Below are 27,026 nucleotides of genomic sequence, written 5' to 3' on the forward strand. Positions count from 1 at the left end.
GAACTCGTAAATTTGTTCGTCTGTAAACAGATTATACCTAGATATTCCACAACCTGCAACACTTTATATTACACGTGGTTAATTTAACCGACGAAACCCATAAAATCAAACTGTAAAGTGAATCTGCATGTTATCTGTACTACTATTCTACAATACACGTGATACATGACTCAGATATTCCAAACCATGCAAGTAATTGACTTATTTGCATTGGGGTCACATGACGATGCTGGCGTGATGTGGGTCGATTCAGTAGATGTCAGGTGACGCTTGAGTTCGCGGTAGATACCCGTCTCACTGACTTAAATACACGTAAATAAAAAGTCATATGATTTGGTTTTTGGTTTGCTTTAAGATTGAAACAGAGCAGGCGCTGATGATAAACGTGAAACATTCTGCAATTTCCTGTTAAAAAACTGCAGATTGCCATAACAATAATAATTATGATCTTTTATACGACACACCCATACTCTTGTCATGCTTGTGGGGTGAAAGGGAAATTTTTGGTATAATGCAGAGGCTTCTGTGTATCACTAACGAAATAACACTTTAATATTATCCTGGCAGACATATATTTCAAAATCAAAGTTATTGGGGCATGATTATGCGCAACTGGTTTCACTTTGGTGTAAGTGCTGTAAATCCCAGATAAGATAATCTGAGTTGCATATCCACGAGACAATGTTTCCGAACATCCTGAACACATGACTTTCTTATTTATAGAATCGCTGGGATATTTGGGGGCACCCCAAGAGTGGTACATATAAGCATTGCTGTTTTATCATTTTACGGCACATACCACGACATGCGGACCTTAGCAGCCCGTGACTCATGCATTTTAATTATTGTGAATGTGCCCTCCTTTCACAAAACCTAACTTGTAATTTCCCGTTTGTTCTGAGGAAGTGCCACCCCGGCGTGGGTCATCCCCCTCCTCACTTCCCCTCCCAGTGAAGGAGGGGAGTACTACCCTGTGACAGTCACCCCGAGTAGTACCAAAACATCATCCACAAAATGATGCAACAGTCGTGAACTCCTAAAAAACAACAGGTGTGAATTTTCCGAAAAGCAAGTTGTTCTTTTAGCTCGTAAAAGTATACAAAAGCTAGTATTTAAAACTTAATAACGTGTTTTCGACCGACTTTATATAATTATGTACATGTACATGTACCGTACAGTGTAGAGAGAGGCTTTGCAATGTGTCACAATCTCTGGCAAGTCACACTGATCAACAAAATTCAATTAACTACAAATCTCACGCTATTTCAAAGCGCCATCTGTGTTGACGTAGAGACTAGAGTTACGTCCAAAACTGTAAAGGGATACACGTGCACGACTATGAAGTTGTGTGTTCAACTCGTAACCATTCGGTGTCCAAACGATACAGAAAATACACCACTCTCCCAAGGAAGCTGTTTTTCTTCGATGTCATTATCTTTAATACACCATTGAGAAATAACTACAACATACTACCGAGCAAGGTAAAAGCGTTCTATAACCGATGAAAAACTTAATTCTTAAATTCAGCTGTGTTGCCTATACATATGAACAATCTTAAGAAATTAGCAGCTCTTATTAGGAACAGTTGAAATTGCCACCGCTGCTCAGATAAATGCTGCAGACAAACCCCTCGGCGGAGAAAAGGAAACATCTGTGCATAAACAAGCTTAGAGGAGATTTTTTTCTGTAGGAATTCCATGCATACAATTGTAAAATGTAGCCGGCTAATATTTCCAGACTGAGCACGACAAAATGAAACGCGTAGACATCATTTTCCGCCAACACAAACGCCAACACAGACACACACAACACGTCAATGATTACCACAGGTCGCTCGAGGAATATAACTTTGTGGGTGTGACCCATCAGATTTTAACCTGCAAGAACAAGGACAAAAGTGGCAGGTATTTAGCAATGGAGAAGCGCTCATATCGCATAAACTTCAGATTCTTTTTCTTCGGGGGCGGGGGTGTTTTTGCTTTTTTAAAGTTACCTTCTTGAAGTAACCATTGACGACCTAAACTATAACAAACTCTCTTAATCCTTACACACAAACCACTACGGAATCCCGACTTATAATCGTTTGGCAAGCCGGGCCCCCATTACATGTGCAAGTTTTGGTCGCCATGGCGTACATGGGGGTACCACTGTTTGTTTCCACGAACTGGCAAAATGAAATGTAGATTGTTGTGTACATCATTTGCAGGAAATTTCCTACTTCCTTCAACAGAAACAGACATGAGCTGGCGTGTGATCCCACTGAGGCGCCATCACAGGGGATTGAGGGAATTATTAAACAACGAATCATGCTTGCTTTTTTATAGAGCAAAACAAAATACAAAAGGAACAAGCGTTTCAGATCAGAATGTTTTAGACATACTCAGCTCTCCTCGAAACATTCACAGCGTGATTTTAATTTATTTGGAAAACCGTCACTTCTGACCCCATTATACTAGTTTTCTTTGAAATGAAGCAACAAAACATACTATCTTTTACGGGATATTAGGAACCACACTTTTGTTTTCAGTTTCTTTTTTCTCGGAAAATCATGTGCGGCCCCATCGAAGTGGTGTGAAAATATCATGAAACATGTTAGGTTGTGGTAGCTGTGACGGTAAAAATGATAACATACAGGCGTTGCAAATGGCACTTGTCGTTATCAAACTGCCGAAGGTTTCATTGTAATGTAGGCCTATTATTTGGTTCACTTTCTCTCAGAGCTTCTATCAATTGCTTTTGTTTTAAATGTATCTAAAATGACCAAATTCGCACGCATATTAGGGCTAAAACTTTGCTCAATATGACTGTTGATGAAGTCTTCAATAGTAGTTCTACTAATTCTAGTAGCATGATAGACTCTTCCAATTTGTGGAGGTTGACCCTAGTCAAAATTGACAGAGGAAAGGTAAAATGCCAAAGACTACGAGACAACTTGTCAGTGAGGTTGAACTCCAGACTTGCAGCTCGATTTTACACCATGTAACTCAAGTCAATGTCTCACTATAGGCTGTTCTTCCAATCAGGGATCGTATCATTATGGCGAGGGACAGTCGCATCTTGTTTGTTGACGGAAAGCTCAGCAACACACTTGACCTTGAACCGGGTGACCAAGCTGTAGCACGCGCTGCAGACTCGACGAGTGTCAAACGGAATTACAAATCAGCATTATTGATTCAAATGATCCACCATGGTTTGCGCCAAATAAAGAGGAATATATCTGCTTGTGCCGTGAATGAGAATTTGTCATGCGACGACGGTGAATGAAAGCATCGAAATGAACTATCGCCATCGTAGACACAATGAATGTTCAATAATTATTTCAGGCGGGAGAATATTTACCACTTTTTGATTTATTTCTGGAATAATATACATGATAAAGGAAGTCCGCGAGTGAATTGTTTGGGAAATAATGGCGATTGCATAAATTTTGTTTTGCTTTTGTTTGATAGATTTCGGAGAATTCGTCGCATCGTTAATTTTGTTGGATTGAGATCAGTAATATGTTGGTTGAGGTTTTTTTACTTCCAACAACTTAGTTGAGATAGCTGGGTGTAATCAGGACTCTTTAGAAAACACTCGAGGAAAAGTCGTTTGGGCTAGCTGAACTGTTACGTCCGTCTTGCGCAGCTGAGAGAGAAAATTGAGCGCACACGCATGGTTTTTTCCTGCACTGATTTGTTTCTTGAAGAGCCTTTTGGGGATAAAACGGACCACGACTTGGTAGGGTCTGTTTCATTTTACCCTTATGGCTGATTGTGCATTCAAGAAACTGTAGCCTTGGTTGAGGTTTTTATTTCATTATTTTGCAATTTTGGAGAGCAGTGCCCCTTCAGTTATCGACCTCTGTGGGGAAATCTATAAAAACCATCAATGGGAATGTTGCAATAATACTATATCCATTTAAAGTAAAATCTTGCATTAATATATTTTGGCAAAACAAAACCAACAGATTTACCATTTTTTGGTTATAATTTACACATGCAAATGTTACGTTGGGACTGTTTTACCCCTAGAGAGGGATGACACTGAGCGCTAGTGATGTGTAATTCTAAATAGGCCTACTAAGACAATGTTTCATAAACATTTGCGTGTCACTGATCCACAATACAGCAAAATGCAGTTCTGGTGAAACACGCTGCATTTTTGAGTCTGTTAGGTTGACTCTGATCCCATTCTCTGCTATGTGGGCTCTGGGATGTGGCTATAAACTGGGGCATAGTCTAAGAGAGGTCATATGATAAAGCAGGCGATATTACACGATATCCTGCCAGGCACTTACCGAGATGTCAAAACCATTGAGTGAAGGGATCTGACGACTGACCCAGGAGACAGCAGGATGATGAGATGCAAACATTCTGACCTGAGTCAGTTGACCTGCAGCTAACGTCATATGTTAAGATAGGATATTATGCTCTAGGGATGTCAATGCAGCATGAATATTGGAAATGGATCTGTTTCCACAATTTGGAGACCCCATGTGAGCCCGTAAGACTAACGTCCATTATCACTGGCTCTCAGAAACAGCCAGCGATATCTTCTGTAACTGATTGGCCCCGATAGAGCTACACGTACAACTATCTGAATCTAAGATGGACCTATGGACTGTCCAGCTCCACCCTATGCCCTTGATCCAAGCTTATATCCAGACTAATGTGTCGGGTCTATACCAAGGTCCAGCGATTTAAGATTTTTGTGGCGTTTCTGTGCATGCGACAGGTACATCAACTTGAGCAACTCGACTCCCAAACCATTGGTGTTGCTCAAAGTCTCATTTTGCTTTTCGATGGAGTTTCCACCCCATACTAAACTTTCCATGAGCCCAAACGATGGAGCAAGTGATTCGTATTCTACAACACTCCACAAGCAATCTACAAAAATGTAATTTGTTCATCGAAAAACTTCGTACCCTTAGAGCTGTACTTTTCCCTTTAAAAGAACATTCCAACGACGCCCTTGAATACCAAACTAATAAAGACTGAGGTGACCTACCGAATTTGGGTCAAATGTACAGCCACATCGTGCACTGAGTCGTTATGCATTCATAACCCGAAGAAACCGTGATACGAAAGTCATTGGGCACAAGCTTCAGGAATGCCATAAATGCTTGTCATGCATGATGCAGTGTGGGGCAGACGCCTACCATAAACTTACGACGCATAAAAGTGATTTTTAGATTTAAAAAAATCGATAATTAGCAACCTTCATTCTCTGAATTTGAAAAGTGGCCATCAAGTTATATTTTAAATGTCAAGGACTGCTGTAAAACAACCGATGTAAACTCCATTTACTACAAGCATTATTAACCATCTGGCAACTTATTCGCTTAATTTTGCAACACGGATTAATATCAGCTTGAAAGCAGCTGTCTTTGAAAGGTCTATATGTACTTTTTCAAAGCCAATCTTACATTCGTTAACATTGTAACAATTTGATATTAATGATCAGAAAATATTAACCTTTGTATAGGTTTATCTGTATGACATCAAATTTGTGAAGAACTATATGGCCAACCTTTCAGGTGGCCTACTTCCTTGCATTGATACGTTAAAATAGCGCAACCTTTAACGACAGAATGTGTTTTGTCTGCGGGAAATACACCAGAGTCGTCTATTTCAAGCTCCCCTCCTTCCGCCATGTTTCAAGCATGCGCTCACGACACTTTCTTCCCAAGTTGCATCATTCAGATCTGCAACTCGGGATGGACAGTATAAGCTGAAGCTTGAGGTTGGAGACACAACGGAGACACTAGTCCGGTCGACTCAGCAGTCAGGCCTGCGATGACCTTTTTTCTCTTTTATTTGTGTCCTCGGGATATGAGCCATAACAGTCTGCTGATCTCAGTTTTGGCGAGCATACACAGCTTTTTGGCATTGATACTAATACAACCAGGGTTGGGAATGAGAGGAGCTGCAAGCTGATATGAAAAAAATTTGCCGACCACCAACCGCCACATCGTGCCATGTTGTCGTGTAGTATCAAGTCGCACTTTTTTTTTTACACTAAAACGTTAACCACGCTTTCCTGGCAAACTGCCAAAAAGACGCCCACAGACGACCACAGTACGCATGCCCGAGAGTGCGTGGGAGGTATGTAAATTGAAAATTTAATTATGTAAATGAGATGGTTTCCGTCGTCAGCTCTGCTCTGAAGCTCCGCGCCGCGCTGTGCCAGACTTGTGCTGTATTCGCAAGGCCATTGCATTATCGAGAACGCAGCGCCGCTGCGATCCCGACGGCCCCGGGTTGAAAAGTTCAACATGGCACGGCTCAATGATTCACGGCACTCAACACACTGAAATAACCAAGTCCGTATGAACCGTTTACATTACAGTATTTATGTGCAAGAACAGTCACAATGCAGGTGCATATTTGTTCACATCACAAAGACATGCTGTATTAACACCCCGATGTCTATGAAACACAGAGCAGAGTATATGTTATTTAGAAGAAAAAGACCGCCAAAATGCAGATATCACTTCCATGCACAAGAATTGGAATAAAGTTTTTTGTATCTGTTGGCTACACTATATGGCAATGGTGCTCCTTATTTTGCCCAGCAAGTTGCAAAGATCGCTTTGCGTGCCAACTAAATTTCTGACATCGGTTGCATTGGCAACTTATCTTTCAGAAGTATTTCCTGAAATAATAATATGCTGCTTCATATTCTGAAAAAAAATCCCTCCATATTGCCCACCTATGTGGTTAATTTTTTTTACTCAGTATTTGCATTGCAAGAGATAAAAATATAATAATTTGAGTAAATTCAAACACAGGAAAATCCTATTTTAAGAAATGTCCCCAATGATAATACTGGCGAGATATCATGAGGTCTTAATATAGACCGTATAGTATCCGTACACTAATTAAGACCACACAATCGCGCCGATACAGACCTTCTATGGAGCGATCACCAACCGGGGTATGATCTACCCGAAAAATCACGGGACGGCAGGGATACGCAAAACTAGAACGTGTCGGTGTTTTAAAAGCTGCGTTTTGAAGTCTATTGACAAACGGTTATTTGAGGGTGAGGTTTAAAAGATTTACAAAATACTTTAGCTGTGAGTAAAATGTTCTCTACTAATAACAAAACCTTCAAAATTTTGAAACAAAGTGGCTACTTACAACAGTGCACAGGATATGGCAACAATTATTTTGATCATTAACATTTTTTGAAAACAGTTTTTATAAATAACATGATAAAACCAGAACAGAATAGAAACTGCAAAACAGATGCGCCAAATTAAACGAATTAGATAAGGCAACTATTGTATAAATATTATAAAAAGAAATGAATTTGAAATATCTCATCTGAAGAAATCAAATCACAAAGGAGAATGCATTTAAAAAAACCAAACAGATACGGTGAGTATTGTATGATCAATAATTATTGCTTATTCTTCGCTCACTAGATAGATTTCATCTTAAGTATGACACATAGAATGGGCCAATCTAATAAGAGACGACTTTTATCCCTGTGTGGAAAGAAAATAGGGAAACTCGTGAACCTGATGCAGGTCTGAAAATGTTCCAGCTTGATTTTTTGCGAAGGGTGTCCGAGAAAAGAAATTATTGGCAAACAAATAGTAGCGCTCTATCCTTCGATCTTTTGCTCGAATGACATCAGGTGGTTTCGTTGTCGGCTGCCTCCATGCAGGTTGTGGCCATGCAATGGCTGGCCATGGGTCATTCACCCCGGGTGTAGTAAGGTGGTTCGATTGCCGGACCCTCCCTTGCTAGACACAAGCCAAGCAAGGCAAGGTCATGTGAAAGTGATTGGGACAAAATAATCATCCATCGATGGTCTGATCGCCGACCCTTGATCTGGACATAAGGTCACACGATATTAATTGGGCCATTCCGGTACAAGACGATCTCCGGCGGGCCTACCCCCCCCCGTTGCGATTACATAATCGTCGATGTCTGTACAACCATAGAGCTACAACCATGGTGGTACAACGAGTCATCAGGTATTAATATGACCGATTTAACCCTGAGGATTTTTCTCACAATGGTCCGTTTAGCTCAGCTGTCTGACCACTGAATCACATAAATCAGGTTCATCTTCACAAATAGGTTTTGACCACAGAGAGAATAAAGACATTGAAACAAAATGCTCGAGATGTAAGCATGTTTGACAACGTTTCATGGATTTTGCCAGTATGTAGTGAGCGATTTTATAGTTATCTGTGGTCTTTTCAGTCTGGCGTTCTGATCTGCGGAGGCACTGTCAGACTGGTTGCAAGTCTACGAATTCAAGCTTTCGCCCGCACATCTGCGCACCTCTGGGACCACCTGTCCTAACAACCAAAGTATAACTGCTGACGTCACTGCAGACGTCATGATCCATGAAACACATTTTAGTCCAAAACATTTCTTGGGAATTCAGCATTAATGAAAAGTGAAAAGCTGGCCAGCTGGCTTCCGAACACCAGAAACCTAGTGGCGTGAGACTCCCATTTGGCTTCTTGGACTCAATATTCCATTCCCCTCAGAAAAAACGGCCGAGTGAAACAAAAACAAAAGCAGTTCATTTTCCGGGTTTTCAAAAATGCCATTGCAAAAATGACCGCCAAGTTTTCAGTTCAAAATGTCAGCTTTTTATTACCTATCTTACCAGTAATGGGAGTTAAGATATTCATGTTAACAATATTCTGGGTGTTTCAATAAACTGGCCAGTTAAATGGTCGAAAACTTGTACTTTTGGGGGAAAATGTATTAAAAAGTTTTTAAAGCATGCAGCCTCAAAACAAAAAGATTTTAACCTCAAAGTGTGGCTCAAAGCACGATATGTCAACATATAAACCCGTTCTAATGAGACGACACTGGCTTATTTTAACAAAGTCTTAATATTGCCAGCAGTGAATACACTGGAAAATGCTTCAACACAATGCATATGTATGAATTCATTGAGAAACGTGCAATCATAGCTCCATGATGCAACACTTAACCTGTTGTTGCATAATTCTGTGGCGTAGCCCCCTACCCCACAAATTCCCAGTGCCCCCCTCCGGTTCCCACAACAAAAACGAACCAATGAATGCATACTGAACAAAGTTAAAAAAAACTTGCCCCCAAAAACCACACCACTGAAATCTGGTCCCCCCCAATAAGATGCTGGTGCCCCCCCCCTAACATCCTAGCTACGCCACTGACCCAATTTACAGACAATCTCGTACGGCTGTGGGGGATTTTCTGTTTTGGGTTTAATTTTTAGCGTGAAAACAGAGACAAATAGATATTTTCCGGAGAAGGTTGGGGCTAACAGAGTTGACAACATTTTGAGTGGCAAAATCTGAACTCATCTGTGGAAATACAGTAGCTCGAAATACTAATTTAAACAGAGGGCGCTGTTGAAAAAATGTGGCCGCGTGAAACGTCAACGTGGTGGTTGGGTGGTGGAACGACACACCCACTGATATTGTTGGTAAATATTAACGGCCATTTCAACCGCACGACGATACACTTTCCGGACAAATATATGCACATGCTATATTTATCGACAATCTCATCAGAATCGGAAGTGAGTCAGATAGGTTATCTAGGACAGCGAGCTAAAATAAAAAGGGGTTGAACTTTGGTAAGAATAATGATATTGATATTAACAATAGAAATGGTGACGATATTCAGGGAGAATCGTCGATTTCCTGCAATCTACGTCAGTGAATTACGACACGTCGTTAACACAGAAACTTTATTCACCAATAGGTCAGCGGCATTTCAATATATATTCACAAATGTCATATACTCTGGTGGTTTTCGAGTTCAAAGCATTTTCTCTTAGCATGAGTAAGCTCTAATAGTAACAATAATATCAGTTTGCACATTAGCCTACTGTTCCTGAACTAATTTGTAAAATGGCTTAATCTGCTAATGAGGCTTTGCTGAACTCAACAAATGTTGGCTACCACGTATTCAAAAGAAAGAATTGTCAGAATAAAGACACTGGAGTTGTGACAAATCGTAGCAAAATATTTGTAAAACGGATTTCCGATGAATTTGACTATCACCATTTACCCTTCCTAAAACACGATTAGCGTTAATCATAGCACTTTACAGATAAGATATCCAGCTTATACCTATCTATGTGTCCATTCAAAATCATAATATTTGTATTTTGACCGGATTAAGTCGGGGATACCACTCCCCTAAAGTTTGGTAAAAAGCTGATATGAAAATTACACGCTCATGTACTCTGCTACTAGGCCTACATTGTACATGTACTTGGAAACGATCAGCGTCACATGAACCAATCGTCGTAGTCTTCCAAAGCACGTGATCGCTGCACACACGCGGCACCGGCACCTTTGTGCCAATTTTGAATCTTCCTTTTCGCTTACGCACTCAAAAATTAGGCTCAAGTCAGAGTTGTGTGATACACACGAAGAAAAAAATCAGTGTACACGTTAAACGCAACATTAAGGCTGCATTCGAATCTCTTGTCTAGAGCTAGGTCTAGGTCTTCGCTCCATTGGAAATGCGTGGAGATGCGAAGACAAAAGACCTAGCCGTAGCTCTGGAAGCCCGTTTCGGACACGGCCTAAGCACGTGTGATTTCTCATTATGCGTGCGAATAATGTATGGCGCACGCTCGGGACATACCTTTTTTAAAAACACAAAGGTCTGAGGACATTATTCAATTTCCTGTGAGAAAATTGTTTTATTGCTAGTCTAGAGAGAAGACTAGTTTCGACACCATGTGGAAGCTCCCCCTGCTACGGAAATGTCGGACTCCTTTCCTCAAACCTTCTTTCAAGTCTGCAACCCAGCGCCTGGGACACATGGTTAATTACACGAAGGCCTAACCAGCCATAACCAATCACTGATACATGTATTTTGTTCAGCTGCAACGAAACACTGGGCTTAATTAAAACTTACCTATGATTTGAAGTTCTCTTGCAACATTCCCCCTACCTGCCCCAGTTTTCATGAAATCTCAGCCTATTCAGTTGGCTTCAACGAGACCACCACCGTCACACATCCCATGTTGGACTTATTCCTGCGTTGACGTCCACAATCATAGCCGTCGTTTTTTTTACTTGAAGACTCTACATCCATCGATCTCCCCCCAGTCTCGAGGTGCATTATTTCTTCTGCGACTACATCCCAGCTGATCCTGTCGAGTGTCATTCCACTGGTCATTACTTCTTTCAAATGGAAATTTCCGACGCACCGTTGACCCAAATTCATTAAACACGTTTCAACTGACAAAACAATGGTGTCTGTGAAATGCAGGTTTTCGGGTTATCTCTGCGTTTCAGACGCAAGTTTCATGATGTTTAGACACAAGCTTCATAATGGCTGCTTTAGGGACATGGTTCGAACATCCGAGGTACTAATTAAAATAATGTTCAGATTGTTAGCCCACATTTCAAAGTCTTTGTGCGCTTACACAGAAGGCTCAGTGGTATGGCTACGGTAGCCTAGACTTGACTTGTACTGTGAACAAGTGAACGCTATTCAAATTAAAGAGCAGAATCATTTGAAGGAAAAGAAAAGGAGAAACTCTTACAGAATCTGTGTCATTATGGCTACAATGCAATAACCAATATAGTACAAGTACATGTAGTTACAGCTTAATATTTTCATTGCAGCAAAATCGGTCACATTTCAATTAACCACAATCAGAAGAATGAACCACATTTTGTTTTGTATCAATTCATGTACATGTACATGTACGTGCAATAATTATGTTCGTGCCGTGGCATATAAACACACGGTACTAGTGGTGGTGTCTCTGCAGAATTTGTGGCAGGTATTCGATATCCTGGCTTCAACTTCAGTATATTTAACTTCGGATCAGGATGTTTTTTAAAACACTCGACTTCATGGCCGGTACCGGGTCACGGTCGAACTTTTAGACTTGAATCAAGTCGGATTTACGTTGTTTTCTACGGAAGCGTATCGCTGCCAATGTGTTTAAACGACTTCTTATCTCATTTAAAAGAAGTTACTATTTCATTTAAACGACCCTATGATCTCGTGTGAACGACTTAGCTATAACATGAAATAATAAGTTAGCGATATCGGGTTTAAACGAGATAGTTCTGTCGTTTAAACGAGTCGATAAATTGTTTAAATGAGAGAACAAAATCGTTTAAACGAGATAATTTTTTTCTCGCCTGCAGCAATATGCTTCCGTAGCTTTCCACAGTCAGCCCACAGAACGCGGTCGGCGCACTCAGATCATAAGTAGATGTGGGCCACTGATCTCTATAATAAAATATATAGAGATCAGTGATGTAGGCCACACTCGCATAACTTTTATAGGGCACCCTCATTTAATAGAGGGCGCGAAGCAAGTACCCCGAGCAGCCTCGCCTCCGCATGCGAAGTATCAGTCTGGATACCTGACGATTGGCAAATGACCACACACACAGGGTGCACCACTGTAATGAATCGAAAATACCCGGGCTCTCAACTTGTGACCCCTGACCCTTGTGTCATATCTATTTATATCCGTGGGTGATACCTGACCTTAAATTTTTTATCAAGAGTTGTCAGGGAATCTTTGGGCTTTTTCTTCTGCGGGCACGCGACCGCGACATTCCTTCGTGTCAGCCGCGCATTCCCACGTGGACTGTTTCTTAACCGTATACGGAAGGTTTACTCGCCGTGTTATATTAGGCCTAATAAGACCAGCTAAAGTCACCTTGCCTGCGCTGTACAAATCATGACGAAATCGGCCAAATCTGACCCCAAAAAACGACAAAAATTAGACGAATTCGGTCCAATCTGCCACAAAAAAGATAAACCGGTACAGGAAAAGCCCTGTACACAATGGGTGCGTTTGATTAGCTTCCCTGGACACACCAGTGTTACACTCAAGGGAAGCCTCAAAATGAGGCTTATCGAACGCTGCAGTGTGTTTTCCAAGGCATTCTGGGAAAAAAGTTAAGTCCATCATGAACGTCCATGCTCGAACAGTCCATCCGTGACGTCATTACACTCGGGCAGCCTCAAGTGACCCGCTCGCCAGCTGGGGTAGTGGTGGCTGACACCAGGGCAGGCACGAACGTCACTTGATGGCTAAACGAACGCTCTCGTGTAAGTTTGACTTACACGTGTAAGCGTATCGCTTGCTCAAATGGCACTTATCCTAGGCCGCAGCACTGCGCTTGTGTGCAATCTGCAAGATGAGAAAGTGACGTGTATTTTGCTGTTGGATGTCACATGTTGGTTGTAATATCTAATGAAAATTTATTATACCAATTCTATTTTTGTCAAAATGTTGATAATATTTTATTTTGTAGGCCTAATTATAAAAAAACCACACAGTCACTTTTACTTTTATATTTGTTGAAAGAATGAAACGAAAGAAAAAACTTGCATCGAATTACCTTTCTTAGAAACATTAGTATTAATTTAAATGTTTAATACACATGCGGAAATTGATTATTTTCATTGAAAAAAAATAAACTTTTACATGTCAACTCATCCCTCCAAATGTGAGGGCAAAACGATTTGCCAGGCAGTGAGAAAATGATATAAGGAACATGTCTTTTCTAAGCGTACTCTTCCCCGCATGATCAGTTGTCAGTGGAGTCATGTGACTTCAGTCATACACGAACAGCGACTTCGAAACATTGTAATCTGAAACTTTAAAAGACACTGTAATGAATATTAATCCCCCCCGCAACCTCCACGGTTTTTTTTTATTTTGTAAACTAGGCCTAAATACATAAACTCTAGATATTTATAAGTGCAACTTACCGCTAAAGCCATAACTTTCCATATTTTTCGGTCAGCGGCGAGAGGAGAGTAGGCTATCTTCAGCAAGCTGAGTTTGAAGGTGTTTTGTGTCACTCGAAGTTATTTACATCGCGCAGCGTGACGCAGAAGGTAAAGACGTACGCGGAAATAGGACTCCTTGCAATCACGACCTCCCACGATATATGGTCGGTGAACGCTCTTTCTTGAGGAAACAACAAAATTTTATTGCGGGAAAAACAAATTTAGGACACTATACCAGTCAATATGAGTGAATGGTGATCAGGAAGTAAAGGTTAATTAAGATTATAAATGGAACATTTCAAGGTCCCGAGCAATCAAATTGATTTAAAGCAAAAGATGTACACATAAACGATTAAACATCCGGATATAAGAACAGAAATAAAGAAAAGCAAACTACTGAATATATGCAATTATGGTTTAAACCAATTTAAAAAATCAAATAAATCAAATCAAATCAATTGATTAAAACTTATCAAGTAATCACCCAAGAGAAATGTTGCAAATTCACAGACTTTTCACAGTAGGAAATATCCCTCTCTTCACTTTGGTTAAGAGAACATAATTCAATGTATGCTAGAAGTCATATAACATGGAAACTTGAGGAAATAGTATTACACAGATAATTCTAAGAGCCTGTTCTTTCTAATTCAGCATGACTTAAATTAGACTAATCACCAAAAGTCTTTTAAATGAAAAATGGTGAACTTTCGAATCAAGGGAAATTCACAAGGAGCATGAAGTCGGGGTGTTTGAACAAAATCGTGGAACACATCGCAAAAGAAATGGTGCTTGTATCGAAGACAATGGAATCTTCAACAGATGTTAGCATCAACAGAACTTCTAAAGTGGACTTTGGCTTAAGTTCAGATGTGCACTTTTTCTTTAACTCTTGGAGGATATTGTGAGCCAAAATTACAATGACTGCAAATGCCTATAAGAAAAAATAAATAAAATTGAGGAATGATGATCTATTTAATTGTTTTGGACTTTTATTTGCAGTTCTGATTAGTAATGATGTGCTGAATAAATGGAAGTCTTCTTAAAATCTTCTAAAAGTTTCGCTCATAATTATAAGTCTGTGGAAAGTGGCCAGGAATCGCCTTAGACTGCACCACAGAGCATCTAGAATCAAAATTTTCCCGGGCCCTTCGCCCGAAAGAGCTCACTGCTTCCGCATTAGCCCTACCCCTAGCACCGACCTTTATTTTTCAGACTTGGAGAACACTGCTTCTTGTCCGGCTTTTTATTGCCAATGGTTGTGGTTGGGACTTTAGTGATAGGGATGAAAGGGATGGGCTTAGGTTTAGACGGGGAAGTTGAAGGACTCTGGTCGATGGGTTTGGGGAAGGACCAATGACAGGTACGCATGTCTTCAAGGAGGTCCACACCATCAGGGCAAAGGCAGGTGTAAGAGGCGGAGCTCTCAGTGATCTGGGGGGTTGCCACACAAAGGTGGGAACAACCACCATTGTTGCTGCCACAGCGGTTTGACGTGCCTGCAAGATAGGAATGAGAACACGCTCAATTACTTGATAATCAGAAATCTGGAAGAAAGCAAAGGAATAAAGAACTTCCTGACTGATGCCACTTCACTCATTAGGGTCAGCAGAAGGTAGAACAAATAATGATGTAAGCATACCAGGCAAGATTTACTAAATCTTCACAGGGAGTTGAGGTATCGATGGGATTGATACTTACGGTTTGGTTGTCTGAGTGGATGTAGACGTGGTCCTCAAAGACAGAAATGGAAAAGGGATGGGGTAGCAGGGAGGGGCTGTTGAGGATGGTGCGGCGGTTGTTGCCATTGAAATCCACAGTACTGAGAGTGTGAAGCTTGGCGTCGATCCAGTATAGACTCTCGCTGGCATAGTCAATGGTGATGCCATTGGGCCAGGCCACCTCCACTGTGACAATTGACTGGCGGAAGTTACCATTCATACCCGCCCTTTCAATACTTGGGTTCTGTCCCCACTCAGTCCAGAACATAAACCTGTCAGTTTTCGGAAACCGAATGCATGCCCAATTTAAAGGGAAGTTTTTTTCATTTGTACGATGAAGACTAATTTTAACAAATCATCGAAAAGATTGTTCAGTTGCATTATCCTTCAAGTGTTTAACATTAAATTCTTGTGCAAAGAATATCCACCCACTTCATCACATAAACACATGAAAAATGACAACCAAATTTTGCCTCTTTGGTAGAGGATGGACAGCAGACTTACCCAGTTTCTGGATCCACAACAATGGCTCTTGGCTCGTCAATGTTTTCAGTGTAGAGGGTCTTGGTGTCACCAGTGTTGAAGCACGTCACACCCACCGAGTTATCACCACTGTCGGTCCAGTAAACCTTACGGTAGATCCAGTCCATGGCGATGCCATCAGCAGTTTTCACACGGTCTATCAGTGTGACTGGGGCACTTGTGTCAGCACCACTGATTGAGCCCCTGCAGAGGTAATTAATACATATAACTAAGTACTCCGAGCTCGGGCAAATACTGCAAAAAAACCCCAAGATAAAATGCTTTGGCATCGTGATATGAAGGCTGCGTGAAAATTCTAAAACAACATCATGTGACACTATAAAATGGTCTTTGTATCAATGAAAATGACTTGAGAAAGGCTTACTTGTAGATTTTCTTATCGCCTACATCTGTCCACAGAAGTGAGCCTGTTTGTACATCAAAGTCCAAAGCCACAGCACTTTCTAGGTTGGAGTACAGAGGACGGTAGTGTTGGGAGTGGATGTCAAATCTTCGGATGTCGTGTCGGTTGGCAAAGATGATTTGCGGCTCAGGTCCCAAGGCGCGGCAGACCTGGCTGTAGCCCTCGTCGCAGGTGCACTTGTAGCTACCTTCCAGGTTGTCGCAGCGCTGGCTGCAGATGCCCGGGATGGTTCTACATTCATTGATGTCCACACACTTACCGTCCACCAGCTCATAGCCATCGCGACATGAGCAGTAGTAACCAATGGGGAGGTCGTTACAGATTTGATGGCAGCCCCCATTGTCAACGTCACACTCATTGATATCTAAATAGATACAAATAACAACGTAGTTATGTAACTAAGAGCGAATATGTACATGCAAGAGCTCATTCCTTCTTTGAAGAACTACACACACCTCAATGTAGAAAAGCATCCGTGCCAAGCAGATGTAGCCAACCATATCATTCAAGCACATCCCTTGATATAACTGTCAGCAGAATTACATCAGTGCCTATGCTAACTGACTTGATCATTAACAACTTGACTGACATCTCTGACTCTACTCAGAGCTTTTGAAATGATGAAACCTCTTCCCTACCCTGACACATTACATCTCCCTACCCCCCAGAACACTAGCCAATATCTACTCACTGCAACCGCCTTGCGCCTGCAGGAGTTCGTCCTCCCAACTGCCACAGTCATTGACCTGGTTACACACCAAATCCATTGAAATGCAGGCTCCATTGTGACACTGAAACTCGGTATGCTCAGCACACTGACTAGGCGGCACTACAAAGAAGTAGTTAAACAGAAAAATCATTTTTACATTTTGCTCAGTAGGGGATCATTTTTAATAAACAGTAAATACTTGTTGAGCATTTGCATAAAAAGATGCCAGAACTTATGGATATGAGGTTTTAGTTCAACTCACCCGAGCATCCCAATTCATCAGAGCCATCTACACAGTCACGCACAGAGTCACACTGTTTGGACCCATCAATACACATTCCATCGTTACAAGTGAATTGAAAACCAGAACATGTCTCCAGATCTATAGAAGTTGGGAAAACACAAATCAATAGCTCAGTCTTATTTCTGTTAAATACTGGAACAGCTCTGATAAATTAAAAGTGAGAACAGGTGTAGCTTTGCTCATTACAGTAAAGTGACACAAGCCCATTTGTAATGTACGTGTAAAGTCGCAAACATTAAGAAAAATATTTGCTGGCATAGCTCCTGGAACAGAAGAGAAATACTTACCACAAGCCAGTTCATCTGATCCATCTGAGCAATCCCTGTCGCCATCACAATTCCAAGACTCATGAATACAATCCCCATTGGCGCAGGTAAACTCCCTGTCGGAGCATGGTATGGAGGGCGCAGCCTCACACGAAGCCGGCTCGTCCGAATGGTCGAAGCAGTCGCTGTCGCCGTCACAGACCCAGCGCTGCGGGATGCAGAGGGAGTTGTTGCAGCGGAACTCGGTGGGGGCACAGGTGGGCTCGGGGCAGCCTTGCTCGTCCGAGTTATCCCCGCAATCGTCCTCGTTGTCACAGTGCCAACGAAGCGTTATGCATTTCTGGTTACTGCAGGTGAATTCATCGACCTGGCAGGTCACATCCGCTGCAATTAACAACATGGTTTAGGCCTAAGTGAATAGACAGCAACAAAAAACTTCCATTGAAATACTTCCCTTGCTTGACACAGTCTAGAACAGCAATGGAAAATGTATAAAATCATCCAAGAATCCAGTTAGTTTGTTTGTAAGTCAAAAATGCCTTCCAAAAATTTGATTTCAAGAAGCGTATCGATAGGGCCAAATAAGACAAGACTGCATAGGCCTACCACAATCCCTCTCATCTAAGCCATTATCGCAGTCCACTCCGTGATCACACACCCAACTTCTTGGGATACAAGTTGCACTCTCCCCACAGCTGAATTGGTCGGCAGGACAGGTCCTTTGAACTGCAACAACGAACAATATGACTGTAACGTCAAGATCTTTCCTGTACTGAAAAATTTAACATCACATCGAACACACATAGCACACATAGAATATTGCATTAGGAAAAACTTCTTGAATTTCCAACACCTGTTGCTCCAGACAACACAGCTGTTCTAGGCGACAACGGAACTGGCCTGAAAACTGAGGAGGAATATCCTTCCCATACAGTTTGAGCCAGTTCAACCCAGCCTGCCCTTTGCTGAGAAAATATCGGTACGCTTCGCCGTCCAGCAACTAGGTGCACCAAACAGAAGAAACATGGCAAAACTCTCCTCTCATACTCTCATGACAGCTCGGGAGAAAGTTTACAGTAAAATGTTTTTGGACACGCAGATAGGCCAGGTGGGTAACGACAAAGTTATTTTACATGTCCCTGAGTTACACAACAGAGAAGAGGTCCAACTTCGACAAAACTTGAAAGCAAACACAATGAAAGCATAAACTGCAATTAAATGTCATGAGCCGTGAGTAGCTTTCAACCACACACACTTTTTACGGTGCCAGGTTGCTCTCGATAGCGTAGGACACACTTCAGATCAGCTCCGCTAAATCTGTAATTTTTACGCCATTATCCATATCAATCCCTTCAATCCTTATTTACTAGAAACTATCACTTGACTTGATAACGACATCTGTCGCCCTGATTCTTGTGCCGGGATTCTGGAGACAGTATGCCACCACTGAAAAAAGGGACAAAAAATCTCTCTCTATCGTGTGAATCATCAAGGACCCATGACACTCATGACGGATTGGTGGCAACCGCTACAGGTACGTCTACCTTTGCAAAGTTTTCTCTTTTCAAAACCTTGCAGGCGGAGCTCCGGAACTTAAAATGTGGAATTCAAGAAAAACTGGGCTTGGTCATCTCCATTCAGATGGAAAAATCCATATCCTACTCCTCCCGATCTGTTTAAGAACTAAAGACAGAGAACGAAGAGCTCCAATCCAAGACGACAAGGATGTCAGCCAAACTAAAAGATGCCCAAACAAAAGTTGCCCAGCTCCAGGATACAACAGTGCGCCTTGAGCGGTATTCAAGAAGTTACAATCTCAGATTTGGAGGCATTCCGGAATTCCCAGATGAGTCAACTGAATATCCATAATTATAAGAAAATCAAAGAGATTCTCAACGAAAAGTATGATCTTGAACCAGAGATTGAAAATGCCTACCGATCCGGACGTTCCTCACAATCGTCTTATGGCAAACCGCGGCACATTCTTGTGAAATTTATCTTCCCACCTGAGCGTCATCTGCAAAAGATCCAAACCAACGCTAACCAGAAGTGGCACCTTCATAATGGAAGATTTACCTGCAGCTGATGTTGTGAAGAAAAAAAAGGTTGAAAGACACCATGCACCAGGCCTACCAAGCTGACAAGAAACCTGTATTTCGGAACTGGAAGTTGGATATCAATGGCCAACCCCATACTCCTCCCTCGCATCCCTCCGAGACAGATCAGCTTCGTCAAGAGTGACTCTAAAGGTCGAACAATATATTGACCCTGTTTGATTTTCCAATGCAGTTGATCCTATGTTTGGTGTAACTACCTACCTATAGGTGTATTATTAACATACTGGAGCGTATAAATGTTATAATATGGATAACTGTAAGCTAACATTGTAAATTCCATAAGATAGCCGCTTTCACTTCTTGTTCTTTTGTTTTTGTATAAGTATATAATATTATCCTGTTATTTATGCCTGTTAAGTTTCCATGCAGTGTGTGTTATAACCCTGTAAGAACTAACCGAACTGGAATTTTCTGTGGTTGTTGTAAACTGTGGACCCACTTCAAATGTACCAACCTTGATCTTATCGATCATTATAAACGCATAGTGATGAAAACTGGTTCTGTCCAATCTACCTCAGCAATATTTTCCCATTTCATTCCTTGGATTCTGAAGAATTTGTAACTGAGAATTCAGCCTTGGACCCACATATTTAACAGCTTACCAACTTACAAAACTTAATCAATCTCAATTTAAACTCCGCCGAACTGCCCCATGCCAACGATCCAGATAATCCCTATCAAGGTTTAAATCATTCTAGTGACTATTCATAGGATAAATTCGTGGATTTTTTTAATCATATCCCCCAGATAACTTTTCACTTCTTTCTTTTAACATACGAAGCTTACCAAAAACAGAGACCACTTAACAAATCGTTTATTTTCATTCAATCATGATTTCTCTGTCATTTGATTAAGTGAGACCTGGCTGAATGAAAAAGTTTCAATACCTGGATATACTCTTCTGACTAAAACAGAGAAGGTACAGTTGGTGGATAGGTTGCTTTATTATGTCCACAAATCTCCAGTAAACAGACCTGGTCAGATGCATTAGCAGACAGTTCTTTTGAATGCCTCTTTATTGAAATGATTACACTACAAATCATAAAACATTATAACTGGGATTGTATACAAAGCCTCTGATGCCAACTTTTGATTGCTTCACTACTAATTCCCAAAACCTTTCCCAATTAATCACAAACGAAAGCAAGCCCTGCTTAATGTCCGGCGATTTTAATTTAAGCCTGATCAACTCCAATAGCAATAGTCAGTCTCAGGAATTTTTAGATGTTATTTACTCCTCCTGCCTACCACTTATCACCAAATGAACTAGGGTATAACTACCACACCTGCAACAACTTTTATTTGCTGCTTCGGCTACACTCTCGTTTTCCCTATGGCTCTAGCCTTGGTCAAGGCGTTCGTCATTCGTCACAGCGCATGCGCAGCGCGCACCAGCCGCTCGTTGACGAAGTACGTACCAAGGGTACGTACATACATGTACCCGCATACGTTGCAAAATCAAGACAGAAAAGCGACCTCACGCGGCCTAAGAAATATGCAAATCAGCAGAGGCACGTAAAATTGGGAAGCATTTCCCCGTGCCACGAGTGTACCACAAGGGAACGAAATAATACTTCGAGGGAACAAAATAAAAAAATTCTCATTGTGCATGTCCCCTTAGGGGCTCCGTTTATTTTCCTGGGGTATCATATCACCACTAGAAGCCCCAGTTTTCATTAAGAGTCATTACATGCATGCACTGTATTTCAGCTCAAAATAAAACAACTACATCATGCATATGACGGTTGAAGCACTTGGCTTTCAGCCAGACAATTTCGGAATATATAACGACAGAACTTGTGCAAATTTTCTAGGCGTTTCTGTATTGTTTAATTGTATTAAGGTAAATAGAAACAGTGGTCAGAAAGAAAGCAGCTCACTTAAAGTCAAAGTCGAGATGTCGTACTTTGGAGTTAAACACGACAGTTAAACAATTGATAGCAACTTAAACCAATGTACCTTCATACCTTAAAAGCTATCGCAAATGTTACCCTGTATTTACTGTGCTACTAAGCATGAATATTGTGCTTTAGTGATAAGACACGGCAAATAGATTCTTTTATCAATGCTGTCTGCTCTATTTGCTAGTAAATAAGGCCACTGGTATACTCAGTGAAATCTTAACTAAAGTATGCTGCTTGCAAATACATACATGTACATGTACTGCAGTTTTCAACAACTATTGCATTCTATAAGCAGGCCAGTCCATAGTCACGAAATACATGTAAGTAAATTTGATTGGAACAAAGCTGTCTCTGTCAGCAACTTCACTCTTCTGCATGTCATGTAGCTCTATTTTTATCATTTGCGGAAATTCTGTCAGTTTCAAACCGGCTTATTGAATTTGAATAAAAACCCACTTTGGGTGATAAGGATGAGTGACAGGTTAGACTGAATTTAATGCATGTAAAAGGAAACCTACCACATCTAGTAGCATCCTCATCTGAGCCATCTGCACAATCTAGATCTCCATCACAGTGCCATCTTCCAGGGATGCAATACTCATTCCTACATTCAAACTCGGTAGAGCTACAGGTCCTGGGTGCTGTAAACAACAAGAAATGTACAAATACATCAAGTCTTTATCAAATAACATTAAACAACTTGTCCAATTCAAGGCTGTAGTCCTTATATTAAGGCAAGGAAATTGTGGCATTTTATCCTGGTTTGGCAAATGCTTTTTGGGTGGTTCACTCACAATTGTTTTACCTTGCCAAGCACTTTCAAACTACTTGATATATCTATCAAACACCAGCGTACGAGAGGGCCATGCATCGTATTGGGTTCCCACAACCTCTCGAGAGCAATCTCCAAGCATGCTGGGGCATTTTAGAGTACCAAGCAATACCAGCAGGTTGCACCATCTACGTGCCCACCTCTCCTTTACTGCTTCTGAACTGGTGAAGCTTCAGGCAAGCAGCAAATACCGCTGTTTTTGTGGCAGATGTGAAAAGCACATTTTTGGGCTTGCAATGCTGTAACTGGGATGTCTTTTTTCTTCGAGTTTGAGTTGATTTTTAGAGTTACGAGTTGACCTCCAATTTTTAGTTGACCCATAGCCAGAAGTCAGTGAAGCCTTTTCCTTTTGTATTTGGCACCGTACCGCTCAGCCGCTTAGAATTTATAAACGCCCTCAAAGACAGTACCGTGGTGTGCGAGTCAACTCTTCCTTTCTAGTGTGGGCAACACAGAGTGAGTATTTTGTGTTCAACCTTTCGCCACGAAAACTAACAAGATATTATTTCATAGTGTCTTAACCGACTTGTTGAATATTAGGGTCATAACAATTGCTGAATGAGTGATTTTGGAGTGAATCTTGATTCAAGAAAGTTTCACGTGAAGCGCACATGTGATTCTGTGCTTCAGCTGTTTTTTTTTGCTTGGCGACTCATGTTTACACTTGGGTTTCCATCTTGAATACACTATTCATTATATACATGTAAAGTGCTATCTGGAAGGCCTATCCACGGTCGCACATCTGCCTGGCATTCGGGAAATAGCAATTCAGGAATAATATAGAAATGTGGGTATTAACGCATTTGAATCATATTTAATTGTAATCAAACCTGGACATTTTAAGCCCAAAGTTAATGTGAAATAAAACTCTCTATAACTAAGACAGTTACGTTTTGACTCTATTATATGACTGTCTTGCTTTGCCTTAGCATCCCTAAACTAATAATTTAAGCGGACCTTCTGATACAGATGGCCTGTCATGACACTTGATTGGAAGAATTTGAAAGCGTAAAGGGATAAGATCGACTGACTTACGGTGGTCACAACTTCTTGACCCAGAAACTTAAGTTCGTAACGATGGTATAGCTTTTCTTGGTCTGTCAGACTGAGAGCTTTCATTTCTTTAATGAAAGTTGTTTGGCACTGCGCGGTGAGAGTTGTTTGGCACTGCACAATGAGAGTTGTTTGGCACAGCGCGGTGAGAGTTGTTTCACTGCGCGGTGAGAGTTGTTTGGCACTGCGCGATGAGAGTTGTTTCACTACGCGACGAGATTTGTTTCACTACGCGACGAGATTTGTTTCACTGCGCGACGAGAGTTGTTTCACTGCGAGACGAGAGTTGTTTCACTGCGCGATGAGAGTTGTTTCACTGCGCGATGAGAGTTGTTTCACTGCGCGATGAGAGTTGTTTCACTACGCGACGAGAGTTGTTTCACTGCGCGATGAGAGTTGTTTCACTGCGCGATGAGAGTTGTTTCACTGCGCGATGAGAGTTGTTTCACTGCGCGATGAGAGTAGTTTCACTGCGAGACGAGAGTTGTTTCACTGCGAGACGAGAGTTGTTTCACTGCGAGACGAGAGTTGTTTCACTGCGAGACGAGAGTTGTTTCACTGCGCGATGAGAGTTGTTTCACTGCGCGATGAGAGTTGTTTCACTGCGCGATGAGAGTTGTTTCACTGCGCGATGAGAGTTGTTTCACTGCGCGATGAGAGTTGTTTCACTGCGCGATGAGAGTTGTTTCACTGCGCGATGAGAGTTGTTTAACTTGGAGAAAATTCAAGAACAATAACCATTTTAAATTTAAAGGTTTTTCGGATCGTAGCAAATGAAAGGCTCCACTAATTCCTCTGATCAACTTTCGCTAAACGAAATTTTGATTTTTAACTGTAATACAGTTTGAAAATTATAATTGGTCCAATTAAAGGAAAGACCATTCAAAATTTCACCTATTGAAGTATAAATTGTAACGGGGCCTCGTACTCCTGTTGAACTAGGATTGTTTACATTTAACACTACGCCTAGTCAAGAGTACAACCGGTGAAGCTTTTACAAAGAGCTGAAATTATAACGGGGAAAATTATACTTACGACAACCGTTCTCATCAGAACTGTCGCCGCAATCATCTTCCTGGTCACAAGTCCAAAGCTTTGGGATACACTTCCCGTTCTCACACTTGAATCGATCCGTTCCGCATGTACCTAAAAAACACAGGCATATTTTGATGAGATCTTCAGAGTAGGCCTATGGCTTTATTGATGACTGAATCGAAAAGGAAAAACCTGCGATTAACAGTCGTGCCGGCATTGCCAATAGGCCAAGACTATCGATGCTTATGCCTGATTATGCTTATTGCTCGGCTCAGTCTATACTGTCTGGCTACGCTGGCAAAACGCCTGTAAGCAAAGGTGATTTAGCTTACGTTACACATTTGTACACAAAGGAAACAGCAAACTATACGATAAAATTCTGATCTTGTTTGCCCGTGGCAAAAGAGAAACACTAAGAGTTCAAAACGAAACTGGATATAAACTTCAGGCTGTCATGCCCGCCAAATGCGGCTTCCGTCGGCCTAAAAATGAATGGCGGGACCCTCGTGCATGTTTAGTCAAAATAATCAGCAAGGACGGTAAAATTATCCGACAAATACTTACTTCTTACTCCTCGAAAGCACAACACTTGTAACACCAAAAGTAACACAGATAGTAATCTCAACGTATGTTTCATAGCTGATGCAAAGAAAAATGTCAAAATACTAGAAAATCGAAGTATTTCTTCGCTTGATTTCTGACCACTCCAAAATGCGTGGTTTTCTCACAAGCCGTAAAGGTATTCTGGTTATCAACAGGCACCGCGCGCGGCGTGCAGGCTGGGCAGGCTGTAGTTTCATGTTTTGGAATGACGTCACGATCTGCCTGCATAACGACTGTTTGCCGGGCGGGCCAGTGACTTGTTGTTACGCTGGTATTTCCTCAGCCTTTGATCAAGGCGCCCGGGGCGAAATGGATAGTGAAGACCACAAGACGAACTACATGCAAGCCCTGCATGCAGTAGGCGAGCTATGTGTATCGTGGACTGTGCGCGTTCGAAGCGTGCGGTTCGTCGTGTAGTCTTTCTTCGTGCGTTGGTTTGGTGCTTAAACTAGTCTCCTCCAGCTCCTCGCTCTTGAGCGACTATCCATTTCGCTACGGGCGCCTTGATCAAAGGCTAATATTTCCTCCTCGCCCCCACAGTAGTGTGGGACGAGTCTGCTAGCGGATATCTACCCATACAGTCACTATATGCAAATTTCCCAATACGCCTTTTGCCATTCGCTAAAAACTTGATCAAGTGTAGTGCGCCCTCTATCACCACAATGCATTGCGACGCTGAGACGCCGCCACCATATTCGTCCTTTTTCGGAGCGGAAGGTCCAAGCCAGAGTGGGGAGGATGGGAGGGTGTTGACTGTTGGGTAAGTATTTGCAAGCAAACTCGTCCCACGCTACTGTAGAGAGGAATCCACTGCGCTCATCTTACCCAAATAGTCACTACATGTATACTGTATAGTTGCACCGTACCGTACTCTTGAGGATGATTGTCGAGGACGCACTGAAAGTGAGGAAAGCCGTGTGGAATGAAGAGGACCCACTGAAGAAAGGAAGCCATTAGATAGAGCTGGAGGTGCCTCACCCAGTATGGGTCATCATGGTCTCGGTGAATATTGTCTGGCCATGAAGAACTCGTCGCAAGACTAATATGCATACCATACCGTAGAGAGCCCTTATTTGTTGGTATAAACTTATACTAGCAACTTGGTTAATCAAGGCACCAGGGTTTGTGCAGCCAGAACAGAGCAAAGAGAAGACCATACCAACGTTCCCGCCTTCCCAGCCGAAAGGGGGGCGTCTGTCACCTGGGCTTGTAGGTGAGGGAGTCTGGTGCAGAACCTCAGCGGCCGAACGTTCTCCTGTGGAAAAAAAGTACCATGAAGATTAACTCGGCCATATTATGACGCAGAGTCTGTTTTCGTTGGATAATCTGTCTCTGAGAGCGCACGCACGTCTGCAAAAGAGTTGAAATGTTGGCAGTCGAGACATGCGTTGCCTTCAATTCGATCCCAGAGCCTGACGCCCATGTGCACAATCGTCTGATCGAATAGGACTGATTTGCCTAGAGGTTGTACTGCAGTAACGTAACGCGCTGGAGGTTGCCTGGAGTTCCGCGTGTTGAAGAGACTTCTCAAAAACAGAGACCTGGGAGGTCAGGAGGGGAAGTACCCCAGATAATTCTGGACGGGTTCGTAGAAAGTCGTCACCTACAGATCCATCTTTGAGAGAGGGAGGTCGTAAACCAAACGGTTCCGTACACTGAGATGCCAGTAAAGTGGTGACCGGATGAGGTTCATCACGAAAACTGGGAGATTGATCAGGTCACAATTTGGGCTGGAACGTGGGCTGGAGGGGCCTCGTGATGAAAACGGTAATGAGGTACCGGGTCCACCAGACTCATCATCAGGTC

General features: G+C 41.9%; 1 protein-coding gene and 1 long non-coding RNA gene across 2 annotated transcripts; both read right to left on the minus strand.

Moving 5' to 3' along the window:
- Positions 1 to 1,413: 1,413 nt before the first annotated feature.
- On the minus strand, positions 1,414 to 8,908 carry LOC147797105 (uncharacterized). Its single transcript, XR_015427312.1, has 2 exons — positions 4,280 to 8,908; positions 1,414 to 1,877 (listed from the first exon to the last, which is right to left on the minus strand). It is a non-coding gene; the product is annotated as an uncharacterized LOC147797105 (long non-coding RNA).
- A 5,003-nt stretch (positions 8,909 to 13,911) lies between these two features.
- LOC147797106 (uncharacterized) lies at positions 13,912 to 25,477 on the minus strand. The gene is given in 12 exon segments (XM_022232023.2): positions 13,912 to 15,229; positions 15,432 to 15,455; positions 15,458 to 15,723; positions 15,956 to 16,177; positions 16,359 to 16,761; positions 17,089 to 17,226; positions 17,369 to 17,488; positions 17,698 to 18,060; positions 18,283 to 18,402; positions 22,216 to 22,338; positions 24,618 to 24,728; positions 25,182 to 25,477. Coding segments are annotated over 12 exon segments (2,271 nt in total). The 5' UTR covers positions 25,255 to 25,477; the 3' UTR covers positions 13,912 to 14,921.
- Between the last annotated feature and the right edge of the window lie 1,549 nt (positions 25,478 to 27,026).

The sequence above is a fragment of the Acanthaster planci genome, linkage group LG12 (genome assembly GCF_054643075.1).
Source record: "Acanthaster planci isolate LZ-2023a linkage group LG12, COTS_SCS, whole genome shotgun sequence".
NCBI classification, from domain to species: Eukaryota; Metazoa; Echinodermata; class Asteroidea; order Valvatida; family Acanthasteridae; genus Acanthaster; species Acanthaster planci.